The 18,683-nt window shown below is 45.2% G+C and overlaps 1 protein-coding gene across 1 annotated transcript in view; it reads left to right on the plus strand.

The window, feature by feature from the left end:
* Positions 1 to 16,269: 16,269 nt before the first annotated feature.
* Positions 16,270 to 18,683, plus strand: part of STK32C (serine/threonine kinase 32C) — a 300,972-nt gene continuing 298,558 nt past the window's right edge. The window contains exon 1 of the mRNA XM_006136628.5: positions 16,270 to 16,767. Within this exon, the coding sequence (XP_006136690.1) occupies positions 16,683 to 16,767 (85 nt within the window). The 5' untranslated portion in view covers positions 16,270 to 16,682. The remainder of the gene's footprint in view (positions 16,768 to 18,683) is intronic.

An 18,683-nucleotide genomic window follows, 5' to 3' on the forward strand; every position in this document is an offset into this window, starting at 1 on the left:
ACAATAAGTACACTGTGTGCAAGCTGGGAAGGAAACAAACACACACTTCTAGCTAAGTAACATTTTGTGCTTGTCTCCTAAGCTTTCTTCTATAGCATTATAAACAATCTTCCCACAAAACCATTCCCCACCCCTCATATATACCCAAGATTCAACCTGGAAGCTTCTTTTACATAGTCTCCAGCCAGCAGTCACTTGATTAGGTGACCTCTCACCATCATATGCTCTGTCCAGAGATACTTGTAGGGGCCCAAGGACTGCAATGGGTAAATACATGCCAGCCGAGGGCCCAGTTACAGAGCCCTGTGAAATGCTGCACCTCCTCCTCTTGAAAAATAGCTTCTTCTCTGTTAAGTTCTCACACTTCTTGTTCTGAAAAGACAATTTTGCAGAGACGGAAGGTGTTTATCTCAAAGTGCCAACTTTAAACATAAAGCACTACCCAAAAACAGAATTTCAACACAAAAACAAAAACAAAAGCCCATCAGTTTATCGTTTCCTCTCCAATAAATGTGCAAATCTCTTATATGTTGTTTTAACATCTGCTAATATTTTATGCCATCAGTGACATTGTAGAAGGTAGATTGGGATCTTCTGATCTTGTTTCATAACACAAACACAAGGGAACATTAAATGAAATTGAAATCTTCTTACTTCAAACTGTTAAAAGAAATATTTTTTCACATAATATATAATTAGACTTAAGTGCACTTCTAACTCTTAGATCCAGGTTGAGACAATGAATAAGTATGTGGAGGTGTTCTGTGCTGGGCAAATTATCCCACCATTTAAAAATCTTTCTCTGAGGTGTCTAGTGGCCACTGTCTGAGGGTATGTCTCCACTACAAAGTTAGTTCGAACTAACAGACGTTAGTTCGAACTAACTTTAATAGGCGCTACACTAGCACTCCGCTAGTTCGAATTTAATTCGAACTAGCGGAGCGCTTAGTTCGAACTAGGTAAACCTCATTTTACGAGGATTAAGCCTAGTTCGAACTAGCTAGTTCGAATTAAGGACTGTGTAGACCCTTAATTCGAACTAGAGGGAGGCTAAGGCTTCCCAGGTTTCCTTGGTGGCCACTCTGGCCAACACCAGGGAAACTCTATGCCCCCCTCCCGGCCCCGGACCCCTTAAAGGGGCACGGGATGGCTACGGTGCCCGTGCCAGGTGCAAGCCTGCCAGCACCCAGCCAGCAGACCCTGCACCTGGCATGGATAGAGCCAGCCACCCGATGCCCCCCAGCCCTCCCCCTCTTCCCGGGACGAGGCTGGCGGCTCCCGGGAGCTTGCCCGGGACCGCAAGAGGCGGGCACCCGCCTGGGCTAGTGCGGACATCGTGGACCTTGTCCACGATCTCCGCACTAGGCACAGGAAAGTGGCTGGCTTGGGCAGGAGAGCTGCCAGCCTGGCCACCCAGGAGCAGGTGTGCATGAAAATCAAGGGGGTCCAGTGAGACACCCGACCCTGAGCCCTGAGCTTACAATGGCCGTCCTGGGTCAGACCAAAGGTCCATCTAGCCCAGTAGCCTGTCTGCCGACAGCGGCCAACCCTAGGGACCCTGGAGGGGATGGACCGGAGACAGTGACCAAGCCATTTGTCTCGTGCCATCCCTCTCCAGCCTTCCACAAACTTTGGCCAGGGACACCACTCCTACCCCCTGGCTAATACCACTCCCTGGACCCAACCTCCATCACTTGATCTCACTTCCCTTTAAACTCTGTTCTAGTTGTAGCCTTCACAGCCTCCTGCAGCAAGGAGTTCCACAGGTTGACTCTTTGCTTTGTGAAGAACAACTTTCTGTTACTAGTTTGAAGCCTGCTACCCATTCCTTTCCTTTGGTGTCCTCTAGTCCTCCTTTATGGGAACTAATGAAGAACTTTTCTGTATGCACCCTCTCCACCCAACTCCTGCTTTTAGAGACCTCTATCCTGTCCCTGCTCCATCTCCTCTTTTCTAAGCTGAGAAGTCCCAGTCTCTTTAGCCTCTCTTCATATGGGACCTGTTCCCAACCCCTGATCATTTTAGTTGCCCTCCCCTCTCCCACCCTCTCTCTTCCCCTCTCCCACCTCCTTTTCCCAGTCTCCCCCAGTTTTGTTCAATAAAGACAGATTCCATTTTTGAACACAATTGTCCTTTATTTTGTACGTCAAGAAAAGGGGCTAGGGATGGGTAAGTGGAAGGAGGTGAGGGAGGAATGGGGTACGAGCCCCCGATGGGGAGGACTGGGCTGGCTCTGCGGGCTTCTGGGGGTGGAAGCTCTCCTGCAGCCCCCCAGTTGCCCCCTCTCCCCAGATGGCAGCCTGCGGCAAGTGCAGCCGGGCTGATGGCCGAGTGGTGTGATGTGCCTGGTGTGGGTACTCTGGGCACTCCAAGCCAGGACTGCTTTGCAAGCGGGGCACCCCTGAGAATTGTCTGTCCGGGGTGGGGGTCGGGACCCTTTAAGCACAGCCCTCGGCTAGCCTGAGACAGCATCTCCACGCTCTAAGTCCTCCTCTGATGCCCTGCCGGCACTGCTTCCGGCCATCCTTAAGCCCGGTTCAGGGTCCACTTAATGTGGACATGCTAGTTCGAATTAGCAAAACACTAATTCGAACTAGTTTTTAGTTCTAGACGCATTAGTTCGAATTAGCTTAGTTCGAATTAACTAATTGGAACTAAGTTAGTTCGAATTAGCGCTGTAGTGTAGACATACCCTGAGAGAGTTCTCCAGACTAGATGGACATCAAGTATGACTCAGTATGGAAAATCTTATGTTGTTAAGGTTTTTGCCACTTCATCCAGAAAGAGAAGCAGCTACATGCATATTTTCTTTTTCTTACTTCAGAAGATCACAGTTTGAGAATATTATTTACACTGTGTTCACAGGATTTCACATATAAACAAAATATGTGCCACAGAATTCTGGCATCAACATTTTATTAGGAAAATGCGACTTTTTCTTTAATCTTGTTTTATACAATGTATAAGTACAAAGAATGGGAAACAGAAGGAAAGAAATTCTTAGTTGTTTCAAGAACCTATTACTGCAGGGGTGGGCAATAATTTTTGATGGAGGGGCCACTCCAAGAATTTGATAAGTGGTCAAGGGCCACACTCTTCCATTATATTAATGAAGGAGGTGCGTGGGTCTGGGATGGAGGTTGTGTGCAGAAGGGTCCTTGGGGTAAGGGATTGGAGTGTGGGATCTGAGAGGGTACGTCTACACTACTGCATTAATTCGAGTTAATGTAATTCGAAATAGTTAATTCGAATTAAGCTAATTCGAAATAACGCATCTACACAAAAAATCTGTTTCGAAATAGTGTTTTGCTATTTTGAAATAGCGCGTCCACACTGAGTGGACCCTGAACTGAAGTCAAGGCTGTCCGGAACCAGTGCCGTCAGGGCATCAGGTTAGGACTTAGTGTGTGGGGCTGCTGCCTGAGGCTAACTGAGCTCCATGCTTAAAGAGACCCGACCCCCACCCCAGAAGACAGTTCTCAGGGTTCCCCACTTGCTTGTCTACCTTGATGAGGGACAGCAAAGCAGTCCTGTCTTGGAGTGCCCTGAATGCCCGCACTTGGCCACTTGGAGCCAGAGCTGCCCCTGGGCATGCCGGCGCGTCTCGTGGGGTCATTGCCATCAGCCCGGCTGCACTTGCTACAGGCTGCCTTCCGGGGGGTTCTATTGGGGGGGCTGTCAGGATCCAGGAGACCCTGTGGGAAAGCGTCCACCCCGAGGAGCCCTCAGCGGCACCCCGGTCCTTCCCACTGGAGGCTCGTGCCCCATTCCTCCCTCATGTCCTTCCATTTACCCCTCCCTAGCCCCCCTTCCTGATGTCAAACAAAAGACATGTATGTTCAAAAACAGAAACTGGGTTTATTGAACAAAACTGGGGGGCATGAACCTCTGGGGAGCCTGGGAAAAGGAGGTGGGAGAGGGGAAGAGAGAGGGGAGGAGAGGGGAGGAGGAAACCTGGGAGGAGGGAGCAGGAAGGGGAAAGCAAAGGGAAGAAGGGGGAGGGAAAGCTCAGGGCCCAGGGTTGGGGGTCTTGCCGGACCAAATGCAAACCTGCTCCTGGGTTCGCATGTGGCCTTTGGTGGCCAGGCTGGCAGCTATCCTGCAATAGACGGCCTCATTCCTCCGTCTAGTGCGGAGATCGTGGACGTTGGGTGCATCCCCCCCAAACCTGAATAAGGTCCATGATCTCCACCCTGGACCAGGAAGGCGCCCGCCTTCTCCAGCCCTGGTAGACTGCTCCTTGGGAGCGGTGGAGGGCTGGCTGCCAGTGGCTTGCTAGCTCATGTTTTGGGGCCACTTGGTCAGGGACCGCGGTGGCCACTGCTGGCTCTGGGCTGGCAGGCTTGGAGCTGGCACAGGCACTGTGGTCAGGGTCTACACCTTTAATGGATTTGGGGCTGAGGGAGAGGAGAGTAAGTTTTCCTGGTTGTGCCCAGAGTGGCCACCAGGGCTCCCTGGGAAGGGCTGGAGGATCTCTATTTCGAATTAAGTGTCTACAAAGCATTTAATTCGAAATACCTATTTCGAATTTGGCATTACTCCTCATAGAATGAGGTTTACCAAATTTGAATTAAGCGCTCTGCTATTTCAAATTAATTTCGAAATTGCGGTTTGCATTTATAGATGCTATTAAAGTTAATTTGAAATAACGGCTGTTATTTCAAATTAACTTTGCAGTGTAGACATACCCGGAGGAAGTTTGGGTGAAGGAGGTGATTGTGATGTGGTGCAGTGAACTGGGAAACAGGAAGGAGTGCAGGGCCTGGGAGGGGAGTGTGATCTGGGGTAGGGGTGCTGGGTTTGGGTTGTGACCTGGGATAAAGGATTGGCGTGCAGGGTTTGGGAAGGTGCAGTAGAGGACTCTGTTCTGGGGGAGGGGTGTAGAAAAATGGAGTGCAGGATCTGGGAGAGGGTGTAACCTGGGGCAGGAGAGTAGAAGGGGGTGCCGTGTTTGGGAGGGGGTTGTAACTTGGGGCTGGAGCGCAGGGGTGGTGGTGCAGGCATTTGGATTGTGACCAGGGATAACGGATTGGGGTGTAAGGTCTGGAAGTGGGTTGTGGCCTTAGGAGGAGTGTGGGATGCAATGTCTGGGAAGACGTATGGCAGGGGTGGCTAACCCATGGCTTCTCCCCCAAAATGGTGAGAATGGTCCCTGCTCCTCCTCCACCCCCGGATCCACCGTGCTCACTGGGGTGATTCAACATGGTGCCCAAGATGGCAGCCATTGATGGGCGCCTGATATGGCCAAAAAGCCTACACTTGTTTCTTAAAGGGGCAGCCTCCCTTTTTTTCTTTTGCTTGACAATTCTGGAGGGGCTCTTCACATTTTTTCTGCCGCTGTTTCGGCTCTCTTTGTTAAATGGGTTGGCCACCCCTGAAGTATGGGGACTGGAGCAGGGGTGCAGAAAGTTGGGTTACATGGTTTAGAGATGCAGGGGGGGCAGAGGGATGGGGAAGGGAAGGACAGGGGTGCTAGAAGCAGGCTCTGGCTAGGAGACCTTACCTAGGTGACTCCCAACCAGCAGGCCAGCAGTTTACTTAACCAGGGTCCCTGCCTTCCCTGCCCCTGTACTGCTCACAGCAGCTATAGGTGCCATGTTTGCTACTGCAAACACTGTGAGCCAGGGATGACAGGGGAGTGCCCACTTCACATGCTGCCTGTCCTGCAAACAGGCAGCTGCTATTAGCTGGAAACTGGCCAATGGGAAGTACTGGCGACTGAAGCAGTGTGAGAAACCTTTTCCCCCCTCCCCCAGACTCTCAACATTCAGGCCGTGTCCAGACTCAGGGTTTTTTTCGGGAAAAGTAGCCTTTTCCCGAAAAAACTTCCCCTGCGTCCAGACTCAAGCCGCGTTCTTTCGAAATTATTTTGAAAGAACGTGGCTTTTCTTTCGATGGCGGTAAACCTCGTTTCACGAGGAAGAACGCCTTCTTTCGAAAGTTCCTCTTTCGAAAGAAGGCGTTCTTCAATGTAAAGAGGCCGTCTTCGAAAGAGAGCATCCAGACTCGCTGGGTGCTCTCTTTCGAAAAAGCGGATTTCTCTTTCGAAAGATCCGCCTGCAGTCTAGACGTGATCTTTTGAAAGAGGCTCTTTCGAAAGATGCTTTCGAAAGAGCCTCTTTCGAAAGAAGCCTGCAGTCTAGACATAGCCTCAGAGATGCATTTGGTCCTGCAGCAGCCGACTTCATTGAGTGTAAGTGGGGCAGGAGAGGCAGAGAGCTGTCTGAGGCTTGGTGTGCTGGATGCAGCCTGCTGATATTTTACTCAGTCTTGTACTGCTCCTTATTTAGTTTCCAAGCCTGCTCAGCTCACCCATCTTTGAGCAATATATTTAGAGCTCTCTTCAAGGTGACCTGTAGAGTTCTCTCCTCCCAACTGTCTTTTAAAAATCTTTTTATATTTCAAAAACAAGGTATATTCCAGTTTCCCTGGAGACCAGACTACCAGAAGGCAGGTCACCTCAGAATTCTAAGCAGTTTTTAGGCATACTTTCATTCTTCACACAAGATTATAATAATCACTATAATATGCATTTCCTATGTTTATATCCTTTGTTACTATGATATTTATGGTATTTAAGTGGAGGGGCAACAGATTTGAGGGGGTGGAGCTGTTTCATTGTATATTATTATACTGGCTGTGAATTTTAGTATTATGCATGGGTGTCCAGCATGTAGGAAGGGCACCTATTTGCAAACAGAAACAAAGAATTAATACTGTTCCACCAGTGAACAAAGATCTGCATTGTCATGGTTCAGTGCATAAATTTCACTGAAGTTAATGGACATACTTGCACATATGTTTGAGAGCAATATGTGGCCCACAAAGCTGCAAAAACCAGAGAGAAATTAGAATGGTAGCATTTTGCATTGACTTTGTACAAGTGTAAAAGACTACACAAGCTGTACACAGTGAAGATTCAGACTTATTATCTTCTGTTTTACAAGTGATAAAACAGAGGCAAAAATAGAGGGCTGGATTGTCTTCTCACTTATACTGGTGTATAACAGGAGCAATTGGACATGTCAGCACAGTTACTGTAGCACAATTTGACTTTTCTACTCTGTCCCTCAAAATTGCTGTCCAATCCAACATCTCTCAATCGAGCTAAAAAAAAAAATCACATCACTACCTCCAAGTAATACTCTCAGAATGTTGACAGGGCTGGATTAAGGCAGGAAACACAGAATATTGTTTTGCTGTTTGAAACTGCAGTAGGAATTTTGGTAAGCAAAACATAGTAGTCAGGCTACAATTTGGCAAGGTTAATAGGTCAAATTTTGCTCTTGGCTGCATTGGTGTCAATCTGTAGTAATTCTTCTAAACTCAGTTCCCTCTGTTCTTATAACGATGTGCCACAAGATCTTTAATAACCATAGTCATCTGCTATGGCATAACACTCCTAGGTTATAAGTACAAAGAGTGAAGAATGCCATGTTGCAAATCAAAATTCAAGTAAAAACAAAACAATCTTCCTCTCCCTCTAACAAGCAGTCTAGAGCATGGATAATCTTACTCCAGGTAAAAGACTGAATTATTTTTCCTGGAAGCATCAATAAAGCAATACAAATTAAAATAGGGCTTGGAACCCTACTTAGAATGCCTTGTTTAGGTAAAATTCACATTAGAAAATTCATGGATCCTTTGGCAGAGTAAAGGGTGTAGGACTGATCTCCTGGTTTGTAACACTTATAGCAATGTCTATTTTATTCTGTGGAGAAAAACCTGTTATAATTATGTTGTCTGATCTTACACATATGGGATCTGATTCTGGTCCATGTAAAGATCATATCAAAACTCTCATTATCTTCAATGAGAGTCAGATCAGGCCCCCAGTGAGATGAAATTCTTAGTACAGTGTAATGACTGGCTTATAGTTTTCTTTGAATCTGTGTTTATGAGTTGGAGCCAAACATGCATATTTATAGCTGATTTTTCAAGAGCAGAAGTGAGCTCATAATATAATTTTAATGAGGGTTTATTGTTCCCCAGAGTCCTCAATGGTACTGATCAAACTTTCAAGCATTGCTTACTTCTTGCCTAGATGGTTTGCTTTTCTTTATAAGACAGAAAGCACTTTTGTAATTAAGTATATGATGAAAATGGTTGTTGAAAATTTGCTCCACAAAGGTGTTAGACAGTCTTACATTTTCCAGGTGAAAGAACTAAGTTGCTGGGGGGAAAATGAGGCAGCTTTCAAAATGTGATCATAGTTTCATTCAGAACATGTTTTGTGAAGAATATGAAGGTTACTGAGGTAGAAAAAGGGTTGAGAATCTTAGACTCAATACTAAGAAATTTAAGGTCTGGTTGCCTAAAAACCATCAGAGAGAAAGAGGAAAGTGGCAAGTAAATGAGATATGGACTGTACCCCAAAATGTACCCTCCCATAGTATGTTATTAGAACATAAGAGTACGTCTACACAGCGGGGTTTTTCCGGGATACCTCTGGTATTCCGGAAAAACTCCGCTGCATCCAAGGAATGTGTTTGCTCTTCCGCTTTTTTTTGTGGAAGAGCAAATGCGTTCTTTTGAGGAGCGCTGTATACCTTGTTGTACGAGGAATACAGGATCCTCCAAAAGAAGAGGCTTTTCCACCATTTGGCACCATCTAGACGGGGCCAAATGGTGGAAAAGCCTCTTCCGGAAAAGCTACAGTATAGACCTAGCCTTATTTTGAAATAGCAAGTCTACACTGTAGAGAAGCCTCAAAACTAGTCCGAAGAAGGATTCCCTAATGTATATGTGCTATCTCGATTTAGAGCCCCAGGAGGCACTGGGGAGGAATAACTTAGAATGGCCCTGGTGTGGGGCTATTTCGAAATAGCAGCAGTGGAGCGTCTACACACACCTTATTTCAAAATAGCTATTTTGGAATAGGCATTATTCCTTGTAAAATGAAGTTTACAGATTTTGGAATAAGCCATCTGTTATTTTGAAATAACGTAATAGCTGTGTAGGCGCTCACATTGTTATTTTGAAATAACACTAGTTATCTCAAAATATCGGTGCAGCGTAGACACACCATCAGATATATAGTTTATTGTAAAATACAACAAACCAAAACATGTCTTGTAGGGTATGTCTACACTAGCTCGTTAGTTCGAGCTAGGTAGCGTAATGAGGGCAAGCGGAGTTGCAAGTGAAGCCTGGTATTTAAATATCCTGGGCTTCATTTGCATGTTCCTGGGTGCTGCCATTTTTAAATCCCCCTTCGTCCAAACTCCGTGCCCGCGGCTACACGCGGCATGGACTAAGTAGTTCGAATTAAAGATCCTAATTCGAACTACTGTTACTCCTCATGGAATGAGGAGTAACAGTAGTTCGAATTAGGATCTTTAATTTGAACTACCTAGTCTGTGCCGCGTGTAGCCGCGGGCACAGAGTTCGGACGAAGGGGGATTTAAAAATGGCGGCGCCTGTGAACATGCAAATGAAGGCCAGGATATTTAAAACCAAGGCTTCATTTGCATCTCCGCTTGCCCTCATTATCCTACCTACCTCGAACTAATGAGCTAGTGTAGACGTACCAGTACAGAGAAGGAAACATTCTGTTCTTTGAAAAGACATTTCTGTTGATTGGAAAACGTTTGGTCAAAAAGCAAACAAATAAATTTACAACTTACCATTTGCAATATAGTTACAACTTGCCATTAAGGACGCCTATCAAATATTCTGTACAAAGTATGAATCACAATAACTAATAGTGATATAGAACTTCCAAAACACAGTATAAAAGAAAATAATATGGAATGGTAAAGCAAAATAGATTTATAAAGCTGCATCCTAGAATCCATGTAAACACACTTGGAGATGATAAATATGGTTTTATAGCTAAGGTGGTGTCATCGTCACTGATATTTTGGGTTCCTGTTCCTGGTTGACAGAAAGCAAAGATTTCCTAGGAATTTCTGTAATTAGCAAGAACATTTATTTTCATATGCCAAAACAGGCAAAAACAAATACTCTTTAAACATGTGAGCTATCATATTCTCCAAGCATCATGGTTATGAAAATAATTGCATCTCCTAAAATTCAGTAAAGGTGAAGGTAATATTGTAATAACTGAAACTTACATTAATTCTTGTAATAATATTGTTTCATCATTATGGAGGTCTATTCTCTGCAAATCCTTGGAACCAAAAAAATGCATCCACAGATCAAAAAGCAATCCCAGATCCTGATTGCAACCCTTGTTTTCCCTATCTCAGTCACTCCCTATGTTTGATAACTGGTAGGTCATTTCTAACAGAAGTTCAGTGGGTTTTATGCATGTACATAGCTATTCACGTACATAAGCATTTGTAGAATCTAAACCTTAGATTGCAAGCTGTTTGGAATATGTGACTGTGGATATGCCTCTTTTAGTTTTACTATTGTATAAACCCAATGAATCAGTTAGTCCACGGAAGACAATGGCGTTACTCTGAATTTACTCATGTGACACCGAAAAGAATTTTACCTAAACCTTTCCAGTGTTTCATAGATCATCTGACACCATCTTGTGGGCTACAGAATAATGGATAACAATAAACATAATCAACTCTACAAGCATTTGAAAAGTGTGCTGTATCCAGGAAAGAAGGAACTCTTCCTGTGTATTCATTACATGGCTGCTGTGCTCCTTCTCATGCAACTCCAAAACCTACAGAACACAGGAGTGAGTGAGGAGCACTACCAAACAACTACTCTCAGGGTATGTCTACACTACCCCGCTAGTTCGAACTAGCGGGGTAATGTATGCATACCGCACTTACTAATGAAGCCCGGGATTTGAATTTCCCGGGCTTCATTAGCATAAGCGGGGAGCCGCCATTTTTAAATCCCCGCTGCTTCGAACCCCGTGTAGCGCGGCTACACGGGGCTCGAACTAGGTAGTTCGGACTAGGGTCCTATTCCGAACTACCGTTACTCCTCGTGAAACGAGGTGTACCGGTAGTTCGGAATAGGCACCCTAGTCCGAACTACCTAGTTCGAGCCCCGTGTAGCCGCGCTAACGGGGTTCGAAGCAGCGGGGATTTAAAAATGGCGGCTCCCCGCTTATGCTAATGAAGCCCGGGAAATTCAAATCCCGGGCTTCATTAGCAAGTGCGGTATGCATACATTACCCTCCTAGTTCAAACTAGGAGGGTAGTGTAGACATACCCTCAGTTCTCTAAATTACCCAGTAAGATCAATCAATACAGAACTTGCATTTGGTTGTCTGTGAATCACATGCATGGAGAATGGCTTCATAATCCAACTGAAAACTTTTGCATAGTGGTTTCTATAATAGTGCTGCTTCTCACATATCTGTGGACTACAAAAACCACTCTTTTTCTTTTAAATATGTATCTGTAAGGGCATGTCTACACTAGGAAATTATTTTGAAATAGCTAAAATCAGCATAATAACTCCCAATTGAATAACATTGAAATAGCATGTCCCCACTACAGGGAAGCATAGAAATTAGTTAGAATTATTCTGAAACAGTATGTCCACACTGATTGGAGACTGCCTTAGGCTTAGAACCCTCGGAAGCACTCTGGGAAGCACACCAGGAAGACAGATACTTCCTGTGGCTGCCTGGTCAGGCAAGCTGTGGCATGTTTTCAGGGGCTCCTCTCCATGACCGCATCTCACACAACACTCCTCCACTGCCTCCTCCTTTGCAGGACACAAAAGGGATGCAGTGGGCAGATGCCTCTGGTTGCCCTTGTGGATGCCACAGCTCTCACACCATGGAGACAGAGCTGCTGCAAAGCAGTGTTATGCTCACGGGCCTTGTGCTGTGCTTCATGGTGCAGTACTTCCAGACTACCCACATATTGCTCCAGCAGGCTGAGGACAAGGACCTGCAGGGCAAACCCTAGCATGGCCCGCAGCCCCTGCTCACCCTGGTCTTGGTGCCCCTGCTGCTGTGCATGCCCCCTAGATGACTCTTCTACTTTGGAGACATCCTGAGAGGAGGAGACTGGCTTCAGAGTGAGGAGCAGGTCCTGGCTGGAAGGCATGGTAGCTTAGCTGGCCTCCTCCTCTTCCTTGTTGTCCACCATCCTGCCCTCCTAGAGGCTGACCCCAGGCCAGATTCCACAATGATGGTGGGGGAGATGACTGGCCCCTCCTCCCAGGATGGAATCCGGCTGGTCATACTAGGGGCAGCTGTGTGGTGCCACCCTGGAACATCTGCTCTGCTCCCTGGCCTTGTGGTAGGCCTATTACAGCTCTTTTATTTTCATACGGCACTGGTCGAGTGTCCAGGTGTGGCCTCTCTCAACCAGTCTAGCCACAATCCAGCTGTAGACTTTGGCATTTTTCTTTCTGGTGTAGAGATCCTGGAGGTTGGTCTCCTCCCACAGACCTTGATGAGATCCACGATCTTCACACCAGTCCAGGCTGGAGCTCTTCTTTGTCCTCGGACAGTGGAAGCCAAGGGAGCAGCAGGAATGCTGGCAGCAGTGGGAGGGTCTACTGGAGCATTGGTGTTGCTCATGGCTACCTCGCTTGCTGCTGTGTTGCATGGGGCTTTCTCCATTTTCCATGTGGCACAAGCCCTTCTCTTACTGCTGGGACTTTTAAGCTCCACAGCAGGAGGAGAGCAGTGGAGATGTATGTGGCCAGAGCAGTCAGAGCTGCAGTTGCAAGAGGCCTCTCTGGAGGCCAATTATTTTGAGATAGCTGCACCGGAGCATCTGCACTAATGCTATTTGGAAATAACGATTTCAAAATTAGTACTATTCTCTGAGGAAAACAGGAGTACAGATTTTGAAATAAGCAGCCCATTATTTCAAAATAACAGGTTTGGTAGTGTGGATGCTCTGCTTATAAATTTGACCTAAGAGGGTGTCAGCCGATGATCAGGGCAGTGTGTGTGTATGTGTGTTACATCCTAGTCTTTGACTGCTGGGACGCAAGGTCCCGTCGCAGCGGGCAGCCTAGGGAAGGCTGATAGGCACCCTGAAAAGTTTAACGTTCATGTCTTTGACCACTAAGACCAGGGTCCCTTCGTGGTGGGCAGCTAACAGGCTGACAGATGCCCCAGAGTTTACAGGGAGAGCTTATTACACCTCAGACTTTGACTGCTAGGATACATGATCCCTTCACAGCGGGCAGCCTAGGGAAGACTGAGAGATGCCCCTATGGATCTGTCCTCTGGAAGCGACACGATCCAAATGCCCAACTCTGCCTGTGTCTGCTCCCTATGACCAGCTGGAGTTCTTTTAAACTGTGCTTGGTTCTGTTACAGCAACTGAAGGAGTCAGGTTAAAAGCTTAAACAGTTACAGGTTTATTAAAGAAGCTTATAAATCATATGGTTACAATGGCTATTGCTCTATTTCTTAACTGCTAGCAAATATAGATCTTAAAAATGGTTACAAAGAAAATAAAGATAGAAAATAGAAATAATGGTACCAAGTGACAGCTTAATCTTTAAAGAGCTCTAAATCTATGTGTACACTTAAGACAAAGGACCACATCCAGGTACAATTTTTACCCCCTTCTGTGCCTGTCAACAATTTTTACCCCCTTCTGTGTACAGACGAATACGAGGTGGGCATCCCCGTGGAACCTCGGGAGGCCAATCGCCTAACCTGACCAGCAGATAGATGGTAGATTGACGCTCAGAAAAAGTGTGCTGCTGGACCCATCTTTATACCCACAGAGGCCCGTATCCTCTTTCTTATCTAAGATGCCAAATTGTGTTGGTCCGTCTTTGTGACGCCAGTTCTTACAAGGGAGTTTCAACTTAATTTACACTTGCAAGAGAGATAACTAAATTGTAAGTGCTGGACATTCTTTTCTGGGCGGGAGTGCATAGCTGAATAACTCCCCTCTTTGCACAAACAAAGTGAATTGGGGGTTTTGGCATGAAGGTTCTTGTACTTCACTGTGATCTCCATGACAGTGTTTTGAACCTATGCTTGTAACTTCAGCCTGGATGTTTTCTCTCTGTTGAAACTTACCATATAATATCTTCAGATCCAATTAAAAAATATGCTCCTATGAAAGAAATTTGTAAAAGGCTGTGGAACTCACATAAAACAAAGCATTTATTTTCTGAGATATGCAAAGGTTAAAATCAAGCCCTTAGGTTACCACAAAATTTGAAGAAAAATAACTCTCTCTTTCTTTGCCTTAATAGGGTGAAAAAAAGCATCAGTAACTACGATATTCTACTTGTGCTTTCTTAAATAACTATACATTGGCAAAAAGCTTAACATAGTCCGGTTACCATACATATTTGTGTCAATGTTGATGTACTAGTTTAAAAATAAAAAAATAGTGCCATATCTGCTAATAACGAAGTTGGTCTTGGCATAACTGAAAATAGAAGAGCAGAACCGAGCCCTTCATCCTAGCCCTGGTCTATACCAGAGTTATTTCAAAATAACTCCACTTATTTCGAAATAACAAGCAGAGCATCCACACTACCAAGCCTGTTATTTCAAAATAACAGGCTGGTTATTTCAAAACAATAATTTCTGCTTTCCACGAAGAATAACGCTCATTTCAAAATAGTTATTTCAAATTGCAATAGTGTGGATACTCCACTACTGCTATTTCGAAATAACTACTTCCCACAGTCATTCAAAGTAATTACTCCACATTAAGGAAGCCTGCCTCAGACCAATTTTGAGGCTTCCCTGTAGTGTAGACATGTTATTTTGAAAGAAGCTATTTCAAAGTAACTCCTGAAATAATTATTTCAAAATAATTTCCTAATGTAAACATGCCCCTAACTAGAGTCTTATTCAAGTAATAGTCCAGTTGAAACTAGTAGTATTTTGGGTGCATAAAAAATGCTTGAACAGGACCAGAAATAACTTTGTGTGAATAAGAAGCACAAAAAAGAGTTGCAGTTCTCCTCCCATTGAAATCAAAGGCAAAACATACATTGATATTAAAAATGCAGGATCTGTCTTAAAGTAAATCTACATCTAACATACACTACATCATGGGAACCTCATTATGCACCTGCACCTATATTTGTTCTGACCCATAAAACAAATCTCCCATGGATATCAATAGACAATGGGTCTGTAGAAGTAGAATGATTAGACTTTGTGGTCTCAATCCAGCATAAGTAGTTCCACTGAGTTCAGTGGAGCTACTCACATGCTTAAAATTAAGCATGTGTTTTAAATGCTGTGTTGGATCAGGGCTTAGATGAACATTATTCATCTAAATGCAGGAATGAAGGAATGGTTATCTGAGTTATCAGAACATACACATCAAATCACAAGCCAGTATTGATTAAAGGAACAAAACAAAACAAACAAAACAAAAGATAAAATCTGAATGTTACTATAGGCCCAGAAAGTATATTTTTGTTTTCAGTCATCTAGCAATATTTTATATATTCTGAAAACCAACAATGATTAAGTTGAAGTGCAACTACCACACATGCAGAGCACAAATTCCCCATAATATTCTGTATGATTTTTTTCTATGGATGCAACCTAAATATACAGTTGAACAAGAGGCTTAAAACCACTGTGAATTAATTAGCAAAGCGAATTAAAAACAAGGCAACCTTAAAAATGTTATCTACATAGTATGCTGGGGGAATTGTTGCAATGTGAGCACTGCATTAATATTTAAATTGCTTGAAATACATAATTATCTGATAGTAATGTACCACTAAAATTAGCCTGTTAAACAGCAATTAAACATTGTTCTTTCTATTAAAGCACCTCTTGCTGCATTTCTTGCTTTGGCAAAACTCTCCCTGGGAGTTCTGTCTAAGCAGTCTGCAGCATCTGACAATAAAGTGGTTCGATTCTGTGTTGCAGGAAAGAAAAGTCCATACTAAACTTCTATTTTTCACAGAAAAATATATATAGAGTGGAGTATTTGATAGGTGTGAAAACAAAGTAAGCAAATGACTAAAATACCCAATGATCTTCTACCATCAGTCATTACAGATACCTCTGAAGGAGGGGAATGCTCATGTGTTAGCATTACTTGTTTTTCTTGTTAACCTAACATGATGGAGAAAACAATGTTGCTCCCTAGCTGTGATTCGCACCACCTCTTTGATCGCCTCACTAGTAACTCTGCGTCGAACACAATCGGTAATCTCTTCAAAACAACTGGTTTAGCCTTCTAATCACCATGGGGTCGGGGGGAGGAAAGGGGACATGCTCAGACCCATGAAATTCTCCCTGTACCCAAAGCTACCCACAGAAGTCAGCATCTCGATGAGCTCAAAAGGTTAAAGGTAATCCCTTGTTCGCACAGCTCGGGCGCCACCTAGCCGTAATTAGTGCCTGGCGCTTGCACATTCACTTAGGGCACCAGCCCCACAAGCTCCGGCTGCCCACGGGCTGGGGCTGCGTTGCCCTTGCTGAGCGGCAGGAGGCGAGGGGTTCGCCTGACTCTGTTCGCATCCCCTGGCTCCAGCAGCCTCCGCTCTCCGCAGCCGTCGCCGCCAATGGGGCAGGACCCAGCCGGGAGGCAGCGCTGAGCAGGCGCCTGGGCGTGTGCTGCAGCCCGCGATAGGTTCTGTGGCCGGGGCCATGCGTGCCGGACAGACAAAAGCCCGGGGGCGCGAGGCTTGAGGCGAGGTGCCCACAGCAGGAGAGGGAGGCGCGCGCGCACAGATCCATCTCGAAGGGGGTTTGCCTGCTGCTGCAGCCGCCGCCGCGCCAGGCTCGCCGAGATCACCGGGCGCTAGGCGATGCCAGCTCGCCTCCTCTGCCAATGTTTCACTGGGGCAAGTGGAAGAAGAGGATGGGAGCGACCACTTCTTCCTCCAAGAGACCCGTGTTCGATGAGAAGGAGGATGGTGAGTCCCGCCCCGCTCCTGGCTTCCCCCGCCAGTCCTGGCCGGGGCGTGCAGAACCTAGCGGGGCACGCACCCGGAGGGGGGATTGCAAGGCACAGCAGTGGGGTGCACAGGCATCATTCACCCAGCAAATCGGCTCTGGCCGCGGGGAGTGAAGAGAGCTAGGACGGCTCCTTTCTGACGAGAGATTCTGTAGTCAGTGGCAGGCAGCTGTCTGGGGAAGAGACAGGCTTCAGGAACTTTGAGAAAGAGTTGAGGAGGGCGAGGGTGCATGTGAGCAAAAAGGAGTTTAAATTCTACTCCACCCCAGTTCATCTGATGAAGTGGATTTTACAAAGGGAAAGCTCATGAGTCTATATATTTTGGCTAGTCTCTAAGGTGCCACAGGATTACTGGTTGTTTTTGAAGTTACAGACTAATAGGGCCGTCCCTCCGAGGTTTTTCCACTCAGGATGTATTTGCGGAAAGCAAACTTATGGTTATTGTTTGATAGTACCGTGCACAAAGGGAAATTGGGAAGGCAAACAAACTAAAATAAGATCTAACATAGACACTGTCACAACTCCTCCACTCTCTGAGTTGCCAGATGATCAATGATGCATGTGGGAGCCTTCACCCTAGAATCCCTATCATCCCTATGTGGTGGTGGGTCATCTGTTGAATTTTGAGCAGCCTGATGTTGGAGAGGGCGGTTCTGCTTTAGTGGTAATTGGATTAGTCATTTATAGTGTGTAAACCTATAATGCATTATACAATATCTTGCTGTAGAGCCAGGAATACAGGGGAAAAACAAACTAGTGTGGATCATAGATAGCTCCCTAGCCGCCTTCATGCCAGAATTCTCACCTATGCTGCCATCTGAACCTTCTGTCCCTAGATTATGAAAGTCTTAGTGCTGTGCTCTTGCATCTTTAGCATGCTGAACATATGTACATGTGTGGGGGGAGGTGATTGTAAGATTTAAATGGAAAATCCAGTTAGAAGGAAGTGTGCATGTGACACTAAAGAGATGTTAAAAACTTTGCATACTTCAGCAACCTGAAAGGCAACAAATATAGTTCCAAGACAGCATTTTGAGACAGACTTGGTGTCATGAACTTGGTTGTTAGAGTATTAGGAAATATTTTCTTGGAGTTATTGGCCATATGAGAGAACAGCTTTCACAGAGCCATTAACATGAACATTTCTTTTGTAAAACCAATGCCTCCAGTACATACATATGCACTATAGGTGGCAGAATGGGGTGTGCTTTGACCTAATCTGAGTAGTTTTACTATCTAGATACCACCCCCCAGCTATTTTAAGTGGCTTGCTTTGGGGTAGTCTGTAGCTGAAAAGCAGTATTGAATCACATGCACTGTAATGTTGTTTTCCTTCATCCCCTATCACTTTTCAAATGTCTTTCCACCAAGACATCTTTTCAAATGTGTTTCCCCAATTATCACCTGTAATACCATTAACTCACAAACATCCCACTCTCCCTACCTTTAATATCAGCAATTCACAGACACTTACCTTCCTTCCTCCCCCTTCCCACCCCCCCGCATTCCCCTTCTGTTCTGCAATGTGATTTGTCCTTTTCATATTTGTTCATTTTTTTAAATTGTATCCTTTGGTATATATGGTTGTGACTACTTTCTTCCACTATTTGATCTGAGGAAGTGGGTCTGGCCCACGAAAGCTCATCATCTAATAAACCATCTTGTTAGTCTTTAAAGTGCTACATTGTCCTGCATTTTGCTTCAACTACCCCAGACTAACACGGCTACATTTCTATCACTTTTCCACCAAGATTAGCTTTTAGAGGGTGATGGGGGCAGCACTACATTGTCATTTCAATCTAGGACTAAAGTGTGAACAAATTTGAATTCCAAATTACAGGCTCTAGGAATACTGTGTAATTTCAGTCTTGTTAT

This window comes from Pelodiscus sinensis, chromosome 8, assembly GCF_052426305.1.
Source record: "Pelodiscus sinensis isolate ZL-2025 chromosome 8, ASM5242630v1, whole genome shotgun sequence".
NCBI classification, from domain to species: Eukaryota; Metazoa; Chordata; order Testudines; family Trionychidae; genus Pelodiscus; species Pelodiscus sinensis.